This window comes from Carassius carassius, chromosome 22, assembly GCF_963082965.1.
Source record: "Carassius carassius chromosome 22, fCarCar2.1, whole genome shotgun sequence".
NCBI classification, from domain to species: Eukaryota; Metazoa; Chordata; class Actinopteri; order Cypriniformes; family Cyprinidae; genus Carassius; species Carassius carassius.
Window position 1 is genome coordinate 25548708 of NC_081776.1, and position 11404 is coordinate 25560111.

General features: G+C 37.7%; 1 protein-coding gene across 1 annotated transcript; it reads right to left on the bottom strand.

The window, feature by feature from the left end:
- Positions 1-3897: 3897 nt before the first annotated feature.
- Positions 3898-10137, bottom strand: LOC132099255 (uncharacterized). The gene is made up of 10 exons (XM_059505694.1): positions 9819-10137; positions 9439-9726; positions 8161-8285; positions 7286-7395; positions 6658-6956; positions 6278-6565; positions 4999-5123; positions 4437-4592; positions 4142-4251; positions 3898-4033 (listed from the first exon to the last, which is right to left on the bottom strand). The coding sequence occupies exons 1-10, from the start codon at positions 10108-10110 to the stop codon at positions 3898-3900; spliced, it is 1929 nt and encodes a 642-aa protein (XP_059361677.1). The 5' UTR covers positions 10111-10137.
- Between the last annotated feature and the right edge of the window lie 1267 nt (positions 10138-11404).

An 11404-nucleotide genomic window follows, 5' to 3' on the forward strand; every position in this document is an offset into this window, starting at 1 on the left:
TGCCTCCCTGTCATTAATGTGCATTAATAATTTTCGCACAAACACTTAAATATGAATATTAATACACATTTTGCAAATGCATTACAACGTAAATTATTTTTTACATGCAATTATCCAAACAAGATTTGTAATGAAGATAAAACAAATGAGAATAATTTCTGCACATCGCACTCAGCATCACACGTGCCACACACATTTTACACACCTGCAGTTAAATGCGGCTGCAATTTATTATTATTATTTTTTTTTTACTTTAATTAAAGCAAGTAGGACTGGGCAATAAATCAATTTTATTGTTTAAGTAGAATGTGTAATTTACATCGGTTTGTTTGAAGGAAAATCGGTTTTCTTTTTAACATCCACTGAAGCTCCACTCAGGAAACCCATAGTTCTGAGTGGCTCAACTCTCCCCGCGCGTCTGACAGACTCGTGCTGTCTAGCAAAGCATGAGCAGAACGGTATGATTCTGACTGGAGCAAGGAGAGGATTTTATTAAGAGTCTGAGTGTCACACACAATAGTCTAATCCATTTTGAATTATTATATGTATTTATTTTGTATTTTTATAGGCTATGTTATGAACATGAAATTTCAAACATACTGAATAAACTTTATCCGCGGAGAGAAGGCGGAGCGTGTTTGAGTAAGCGCGCAGCGGAGTGAATATTAAATGCTCTGAGCGCAGAGGAGGAGTAGTGGCTGCTTCACTCTGCTCACGTACTCTGCTGCGGAGTGAGAGAGATGATTCATCCGACAAAATGAAGACCACGGCAACACAAGCACTGCATATCCGTAAAAAGCAACTTGCAGTAATGCTCGTTGTTCACACAAAAAAAAACTTTATCAAAAAAACTAATTCTGTATGATTTATAAACCTTTAGAAAAATGGGGACATGGGTTATGTCCTCATAAGTCACCCTCTCCTTGTAATACCTGTGTCACACCCATGTCATTATTCAGGGTAAAAAAATGCCCCTCAGAAAGTTCCTGCTGGTGAGGTGGTACTTTTTCAAAGTTCCGGAACTTTCGGGGTCAGGACTCGGGAGCTAAACATGCTGATTGTTTGAGTTCACGCAGCATTGGGATTTCGACCACCATTTATTCAAATCATTTTCAAATATTACTGTTATTGTGTCATGAAATTTAATTTTTAAAGTATTTCAGGCGAGAATGTGGTTGTTTAAAACTCAAATCTGTGGTTTATTTATAAAGACAGCGCCTATTTAAAAATGTTTCACTGATCTCGATCTAAAGCCGGTGACACACTGGCTGCGTGGCATCTCTGCTGCATGTCAGGAGCGTGGCGGCTGCCTCGCGTTTTCTGTCTTTACACACCAGAAGCGTGCCTGACGCGGCGCTGGCACGCTGCTGCTGCTGTAGGTGACACAGAGGGAGGCCACCGACAGACCAGGCTCTTGTCTTCATGACAACAATATCAACTTTTTTTACACACCTACACCTACGCCTACTGAAACAGGTGCAATATTTGAAAATCGGTAATTATTATTTTTAATGATTATATCTGAATTTATGTCAACCTATAGACTTTCAAATATCAAAATGTCATGAATTAATATGTATTTGTGTACAAAATGACATATAAACATATTTTCCTATTATATTTTGCCTAGGCGTCGGTTCTATTTCTAGCATGCACCCGTTTTCGAAGCGGCTCGAGCCGCGCCTGAGATGCGCGTCTCACGCAGGCAGTCTGCAAGCTCTAACCTGTTAACATGGGAGCCGAAATAAAAACAGACACACCACGCAGCTGAGACGCTTGCGCCATGCATCCAGTGTGTCGCCGGCCTAATGGTTAAAGAGTTTGTTTCCTAACCCTAAGGTTGTGGGTTTGAGTCTCGGGATGGCAATACCATGACTGAGGTGCCCTTGAGCAAGGCAATGAACCCCTAACTGCTTTCTGGCGGGTGTGTGTGTGTGTGTTCTTGTTTTTGTGACATATCAGGACACAACTCTGTATAATGACATGGGTGTGACACAGGTATTACAAGGAGAGGGTGACTTATGAGGACATAACCCATGTCCCCATTTTTCTAAAGGTTTATAAATCATACAGAATGAGTTTTTTTGAGAAAGTAAAAATGCACAATGTTTCCTGTGAGGGTTAGGGTTAGGTGTAGGGTTGGTGAAGGGCCATAGAATATACAGTTTGTACAGTATAAAAACCATTACACCTATGGGATGAACCCACTTTTCACAAAAACAAACGTGTGTGTGTGTGTTATAATCATAGTTATGGGTTTTTATTTTTTCTCAGCATTATTGCCATTTAATTATTACTGATAATATCATAGACACTGGCAGCTTTAATAGACTGCATTTACACGAATGTACAGATCTATTTCCACATATCAGATGCTTCGTCCTGTTCTGAAAACATAACTGACTGTGTTTACATCAATTTGGTATCATAAAAGTAGATGCAAGTGCATTTAACCGCAGCCTTCAGGACAAACAAATTCAAGGCGCACATAAAAGTCTGTTAGTACGTGAGTTTCATGCATCTAATACGTATTACATTCCAAACATTAATTTATTAGTATTAATTTAGTTTTGCCTGTATATGTCATTTGGTCTCTCAAAGTGCCGGCAGCCATTGACTTGCATTATATGAACCACTGCTGATCAGTGTATCAGCAGTGCCTCAGTACAGTTACTGATATCCTGTACAATTGTGTTATCAATTCTTAATCTCTTCTTTAGCCGCGTTTCCACCGCAGGAACTTTACCCAGGAACTAGGGACTTTGGGCCGGTACTCGTGTGTTTTCACCGCAGGAACCAGGAACTAAATAAAGTTCAGGGTAAAAAAAATGCCCCTCAGAAAGTTCCTACTGGTGAGGGAGTACTTTTTCAAAGTTCCGGAACTTTCGGGGGCGGGACTCGGGAGCTAAACAACAACCATCAAGCAACACAACTTACCTTCGGCTCGCTTCCCCGCAGTTCCTGTGTCACCATCTCTTGCTGCCTACTCACCTCCGCCTTCCGGATTCATCACTCCTCACCACCACCTTGGACAGTGCATTCCTCCCAGCGTTATTTGTGTTCCAGTTTTGTATTGTCTCTATATTCTCATTAAACATTATTAACCTCGCACTTGCTTCCTGCTCCTCCTTCACCCAGTCATCACAAAAACATAATCAATATTCTACTCTGTGCCCTACCGAAAGCGGCCATATTGCCAACAACTTATCGTTTTGACATCTCGCGTGATTCTGTGAGATTTCGACAACTTCAAGTTACGCCTCTTTCAAGTTACGCCCCTGTCTTGCTCATCCAGAATTGTTAATATTCTAAGTGAAACATTAAGAGCTTTTTATGTAATTTTTATTTATGTGAACTTTCCATTTATATTCCTCGCATGGTTTAGTAAATATGCCAGTTAATTACAGAAAACGAATAAATCAAGTTTATTTTCATACTGTAGTTGTTACAGTTCAAAATAAACTTTACTGATGTCCTGAATTATAAAACTAAAATCACAATCATTTTGGAACAATTCTGTTTGTATGAAGATTTCTATTATGTCAGTGTATTACTGATATTATTTCAGTCTGTAGAAACATCGCTGTTGTTTTTTACATTCAGATTGTTGTTTTTGATTTTGAGATGTGACAGTGTTTTACTAAACATTCAAAATAAAGTGATTTTAAGAAGTTTAATATGAAAGTTGAAATATTACAATAATTTTTACAGAATAATCTAATTAAAGTGCCAATCAAATAAAACCTGGCAAAATTACTAAACACTAGACTTGATGTTTAACAGACATTGTAACAAACATAATATACAAACAGTATTTTATATATATATATATATATATATATATATATATATATATATATATATATATATATATATATATATATATTGTATAAGGTGTCATTTAAGAATACTTTCTTCACAGATCCATTTAGACATATAATCACATGGATAATCAGCCCATCCTTCTGAATAATTTATAGCACAGTCTTCATCTGTTCCCTGATGGCTGTCTGGCTCTGTTGACGCCCAGAACCTGCATCAACAGATCAATGTTAGATCATAGCTGCTTTCTGTGTGATATGATACTTACTGAGACAATTATTTATTATATAATAATCAGTTCAGTTCAGTGATTTCTCACCCAGAGGTCAGTGTGCTGCCATCAACCCATTTCCATCTGCCCTCCACTTCAACATCAGTCAAACCAATCCAGAAATGACCAGAACTACCAGAAATATTCTTCACAAAATCCTGAGAAGTCAAACAATAACATGAATAAAATGAGCAAAAAGACTGATTTCAGCACATTCTCTTTCATTTAAAAACTAAACACCACGATCACACACACACACACACACACACACACACACACTCTCTCTCTATTTCTCACACACACACTCACACACACACACACACACACACACACACACACTCACTTGTTTCTCTGTGTTGTTGATGATGATCAGATCTGCTGCTCTCTCTCTACAGTAACTTCTGCTCTCAGTCCAGTTTTTCATCTCAGAAGAAATGAAATAAAGACTGGATTGATGGCACTTCCATCCATCTATAAACACAACCAGATGAGCCATGAACTAAACTTTGATCCACACAAAGTTAAAAAGGTTACGTTAGTTTTAATAGAGGTGTTTATATTATTTCAGTTGTTTTTAATATGCTGCTTAAATATTTTACATTTGTCTTGTTGTTGATTGCTAATCTTAATTCTTATGTCACTGGATCAAATTAACTGTAATTATTATAGGACTATTATTTTATTCATAATGCCATGTGTAACCCCTCTCTCCCGGGTCCTCTCTGACGCTCCTCGCACTCGCTCCGAGTGGGGCTCGAACCCGGGTCTCCGGCATGGGAGGCGGACGCACTAAAAAGGAGGCTAAATGGCTACAGCCACTAGCGTCCGTCGCTAGTGCGTCTCTTAAGATCGGAGAGTGAGGTTTACCTGCACAGCACCAACACGCTGGCCTCCATTACACTCACCCCCCTAAACCTCACTCCCATCCGGGTCACGGCACCATTGTAACCCCCTCCACTGGTTCGTTCTCTCGACCCTCCCGGAAAGGACCACACAGAGACAAAGGCTGAGCTCATCAATCGCACGTTTACTGAGATGTCGAGAATATCCGAGAATATGTGAAATGACACCAAAACAGACATTAAGTACAGCTCATCCGGTCACGTGACATTCTCCTCAACAGCTTCATAAAAATGATTTATCAATTCAACAGACAATAAATCAAGTATCTTTGTATATAAGAGCTCATTTTTTCTTTTTTTCCGAACACAGAAAACAGCACCATACAAACATTAGTACATCATACCTGAGAATATGTGAAATGACACCAAACAGACATTAAGTACAGCTCATCCAGTCACGTAACTGTCAAAAATAAATATAAGTGTAAAAATAATGAGAAAATACAAAGATAGAAATACCATGTGCTCCTAACATGCTCGACATTGAGTTTCGATATAACTGCAATTATTCATCAACTCTATGTCTCTTATGACTCAAACATGAAATAAAACACTTTAGTACAAATTTTGACCTTAAAGATAAATAAAATGATGTCTGACAACATTTTATTTCTGTTCGACCGGAGAGAGATTTTCCACCTACCATTCTCAACAGCTTCATAAAACTGAAGAGAATATGGCCGACTTCACTCATTTTTTATCATACTCGCCTGTAGGTGTCCCCATATCCTATCTTTCAGATGCACTAAACACATTATATTCAATGAATCTCAGAATTATTTTACAACATGAACAAGCATTTTATTTTACCTGTTACACATGCAGAAACTAAATGCAGTTATTCATGCTCCCTGTCCCAAATGCAAATTCTGTAATAGAATATTTTTTTGAAATTCAAGTATTTTCAAGTTTTCTTGATTGCTAATACTGTACATCATAACTAATTCATTTAGCCAAACTTTCCGCAAATTTTTACTCAGTTCTTGAAACAAAGACACGTTTCTCAAAACATTTAACACATTTCATGTGTCTTCACACACGTACCAATTTGCTCAATGTTTTCTGCAAAACTCTACAAAAAATGCCCTAATTTTCCACAGGTTTAACATGTTCTCATTCAAAAAACACTATATAATTACCTCAAGCATCACAATATGAACTCAGATATCACACATTTATCTTAGTCTGACTAAAATATTTAATTTTGACCTGGAAGTCTGGCATTTGCATAAGTTGATATGTAGATTTGAGATTGTGTTTATAGTTGCAAGCTGAAACTTACCCGCAAAATTCTTCTGAAGTTCATTTTTTTCTGATTTCAACTGGTCTCTCTCTTCTGTGAGGATCATATTGTTGGTTTGTAGCTGGTCTCTCTCTTCTGTGAGGTTCATATTGTTGGTTTGTAGCTGGTCTCTCTCTTCTGTGAGGTTGGTGATCTTAGTTAGCAGCTCTTGTCTCTCTTGAGTGAAGGTGGCACACAGTATAATGCGTGCAGTCAGCAGAAGAACACACAGCAGCACGAACACTACTGCAGCTGCTCTGGAGCTTCTGATCATCACACCATCACTTCCTTACCATCAACACAAACTTGACTTTATTCCCTTTATTTATCCATTTAACACAACACACAGCAACTGAAAGCATGAAAATCAATCTCAGTACCTGTGAGTTCAGATGACTGGATTCTTGTTGTGTGACTGTCTGTGGTCCTTTTTCCAAATGTTCCTTTTGTAACAATGTCATTTTCATAGACATCATTGATGCTTTTCCCATGTTCTCTGTTCATTTTCCCTTTTCTATATTTTTGTTCACTTTCTGACAGTTTCAGAGTCAATAATCTAACACTAGTTTCTCTCCCGTAGTGGACTGTGTTGTGTTCCTCATCAGTGTTTGTGTAGCCACTATTTATGCAGAGAGGAACTGTTTTTTGGAAATGTTTCAAGTATTTATTCATAAAGGAACTTCAAATCACCGCAGAATGTCACCAAAAATATTTGTTTCAACAGTGTTGATTGTATTCATTTAAATGATGTTTAAATCTTAAAGTCATTTAAGAATACTTTCTTCACAGATCCATTTAGACATATAATCACATGGATAATCAGCCCATCCTTCTGAATAATTTATAGCACAGTCTTCATCTGTTCCCTGATGGCTGTCTGGGTCTGTTGACGCCCAGAACCTGCATCAACAGATTAATGTTAGATCATAGCTGCTTTCTGTGTGATATGATACTTACTGAGACAATTATTTATTATATAATAATCAGTTCAGTTCAGTGATTTCTCACCCAGAGGTCAGTGTGCTGCCATCAACCCATTTCCATCTGCCCTCCACTTCAACATCAGTCAGACCAATCCAGAAATGACCAGAACTACCAGAAATATTCTTCACAAAATCCTGAGAAGTCAAACAATAACATGAATAAAATGAGCAAAAAGACTGATTTCAGCACATTCTCTTTCATTTAAAAACTAAACACCACGATCACACACACACACACACACACACACTCTCTCTCTCTATTTCTCACACACACACTCACACACACACACACACACACACACACACACACACACACACACACACACACACACACTCACTTGTTTCTCTGTGTTGTTGATGATGATCAGATCTGCTGCTCTCTCTCTACAGTAACTTCTGCTCTCAGTCCAGTTTTTCATCTCAGAAGAAATGAAATAAAGACTGGATTGATGGCACTTCCATCCATCTATAAACACAACCAGATGAGCCATGAACTAAACTTTGATCCACACAAAGTTAAAAAGGTTACGTTAGTTTTAATAGAGGTGTTTATATTATTTCAGTTGTTTTTAATATGCTGCTTAAATATTTTACATTTGTCTTGTTGTTGATTGCTAATCTTAATTCTTATGTCACTGGATCAAATTAACTGTAATTATTATAGGACTATTATTTTATTCATAATGCCATGTGTAACCCCTCTCTCCCGGGTCCTCTCTGACGCTCCTCGCACTCGCTCCGAGTGGGGCTCGAACCCGGGTCTCCGGCATGGGAGGCGGACGCACTAAAAAGGAGGCTAAATGGCTACAGCCACTAGCGTCTGTCGCTAGTGCGTCTCTTGAGATCGGAGAGTGAGGTTTACCTGCACAGCACCAACACGCTGGCCTCCATTACACTCACCCCCCTAAACCTCACTCCCATCCGGGTCACGGCACCATTGTAACCCCCTCCACTGGTTCGTTCTCTCGACCCTCCCGGAAAGGACCACACAGAGACAAAGGCTGAGCTCATCAATCGCACGTTTACTGAGATGTCGAGAATATCCGAGAATATGTGAAATGACACCAAAACAGACATTAAGTACAGCTCATCCGGTCACGTGACATTCTCCTCAACAGCTTCATAAAAATGATTTATCAATTCAACAGACAATAAATCAAGTATCTTTGTATATAAGAGCTCATTTTTTCTTTTTTTCCGAACACAGAAAACAGCACCATACAAACATTAGTACATCATACCTGAGAATATGTGAAATGACACCAAACAGACATTAAGTACAGCTCATCCAGTCACGTAACTGTCAAAAATAAATATAAGTGTAAAAATAATGAGAAAATACAAAGATAGAAATACCATGTGCTCCTAACATGCTCGACATTGAGTTTCGATATAACTGCAATTATTCATCAACTTTATGTCTCTTATGACTCAAACATGAAATAAAACACTTTAGTACAAATTTTGACCTTAAAGATAAATAAAATGATGTCTGACAACATTTTATTTCTGTTCGACCGGAGAGAGATTTTCCACCTACCATTCTCAACAGCTTCATAAAACTGAAGAGAATATGGCCGACTTCACTCATTTTTTATCATACTCGCCTGTAGGTGTCCCCATATCCTATCTTTCAGATGCACTAAACACATTATATTCAATGAATCTCAGAATTATTTTACAACATGAACAAGCATTTTATTTTACCTGTTACACATGCAGAAACTAAATGCAGTTATTCATGCTCCCTGTCCCAAATGCAAATTCTGTAATAGAATATTTTTTTGAAATTCAAGTATTTTCAAGTTTTCTTGATTGCTAATACTGTACATCATAACTAATTCATTTAGCCAAACTTTCCGCAACATTTACTCAGTTCTTGAAACAAAGACACGTTTCTCAAAACATTTAACACATTTCATGTGTCTTCACACACGTACCAATTTGCTCAATGTTTTCTGCAAAACTCTACAAAAAATGCCCTAATTTTCCACAGGTTTAACATGTTCTCATTCAAAAAACACTATATAATTACCTCAAGCATCACAATATGAACTCAGATATCACACATTTATCTTAGTCTGACTAAAATATTTAATTTTGACCTGGAAGTCTGGCATTTGCATAAGTTGATATGTAGATTTGAGATTGTGTTTATAGTTGCAAGCTGAAACTTACCCGCAAAATTCTTCTGAAGTTCATTTTTTTCTGATTTCAACTGGTCTCTCTCTTCTGTGAGGATCATATTGTTGGTTTGTAGCTGGTCTCTCTCTTCTGTGAGGTTCATATTGTTGGTTTGTAGCTGGTCTCTCTCTTCTGTGAGGTTGGTGATCTTAGTTAGCAGCTCTTGTCTCTCTTGAGTGAAGGTGGCACACAGTATAATGCGTGCAGTCAGCAGAAGAACACACAGCAGCACGAACACTACTGCAGCTGCTCTGGAGCTTCTGATCATCACACCATCACTTCCTTACCATCAACACAAACTTGACTTTATTCCCTTTATTTATCCATTTAACACAACACACAGCAACTGAAAGCATGAAAATCAATCTCAGTACCTGTGAGTTCAGATGACTGGATTCTTGTTGTGTGACTGTCTGTGGTCCTTTTTCCAAATGTTCCTTTTGTAACAATGTCATTTTCATAGACATCATTGATGCTTTTCCCATGTTCTCTGTTCATTTTCCCTTTTCTATATTTTTGTTCACTTTCTGACAGTTTCAGAGTCAATAATCTAACACTAGTTTCTCTCCCGTAGTGGACTGTGTTGTGTTCCTCATCAGTGTTTGTGTAGCCACTATTTATGCAGAGAGGAACTGTTTTTTGGAAATGTTTCAAGTATTTATTCATAAAGGAACTTCAAATCACCGCAGAATGTCACCAAAAATATTTGTTTCAACAGTGTTGATTGTATTCATTTAAATGATGTTCAAATACATTTATTTTCCCAGATTCACTCAGTGTCTGTGTAAAGTCTTGAGAGATTTGTTCATTTTGATGCTGGCTGGTTTTGCAGTGTTTATGTAGATTTTTTAAAAGAGCCTGTCTGTAAATTTTAAGCTAATTCTGTCGAGGTTCATTAAACTAAAATGTACTTAGTCATCCCTAGTGCAGTTAGCTTACATTCAACAGAATTTTTAGATAAAACTGTTTTTGTAATATATTTGTTCAAATTGTTTGAGCAGCCTACTGTTGCTGTGGTTAGTTGTCAGGACATCAAATATAAGTTACGGTGTTTTAAAGTTGCTTACATGCTAAAAGTGTCACAGAATCACAAGACCTCCACCGTCACTCCCTCACAATCATCTCAGTCAGCAGAGTTTTAAATCACCAGCACCTATCCCTTATCAACACACTCATCAACACCAGTATACATGCATACACTTCTCATGCTGTATTTACACTTGATATTTACATGCGATCTGATCAAGTAGGGCTTTTTACAAATTCTGAAAAATGCTTGATATAGTACAAGTCTCACTAGCGCTCCACAGCCTGGTGTCCTCCATCTTTTTTCTGACAGTTCGGGAGAGATGGGGCTGGGTTTTGTGTGACGTCAATCTGTGAATGCAGACACATTGGTAAAGTTTTGAAAAAAGGGATACAATGATCACAGCAAAGCTCACTTTCATCTCACAGGCTTCCATCATACCCTATTCTGTAAACTGATGTCATTCACTTTTACACAAGTTGCTGCCAAAAATGTCAGAGTGTATGGACCTTTTGTTTGCTACCTTGATAAAAATCACCATTTAGGAGATTATGCTTTATCTTGAACATACAATACTTCCTTACATTAGTTGTTAATGTGTTACTTCAAATATTTTACTCTGTACTCAAATGTGATTTTTAAAGTAAACTAGTGCAAGCAAAATCTGAATTAATTACATTGTGCATGGTATTGCAGAGAGTAAAAAAATATGAAGAGGCAGGATAAAATGAAACATGATTTATTTGTGTCCATTACAATATCACTCAAAACACAGGTAAACAAAACATAACCTATAATTTACACAGGGTTTGCTTTTGTTAAAACTGCAAAGACAAAAGGATGTAGCTGTTCAAATACCTCATCAGAGCCTAACGTACGTCCCTGCCCTCCTCCTCTGTACCCTGTACCACAAGATCTGCTGCAGCAGGTATG

Coding starts and splice junctions, on each gene's coding strand:
- LOC132099255 (XM_059505694.1), bottom strand. CDS start 10,110: ATGAATAAATACTTGAAACATTTCCAAAAAACAGTTCCTCTCTGCATA. Junction 9,727..9,818: donor CCAGTCATCTGAACTCACAG/GTACTGAGATTG, acceptor GTTGATGGTAAG/GAAGTGATGGTGTGATGATC. Junction 6,957..7,285: donor GGCAGCACACTGACCTCTGG/GTGAGAAATCAC, acceptor GGTGATTTGAAG/TTCCTTTATGAATAAATACT.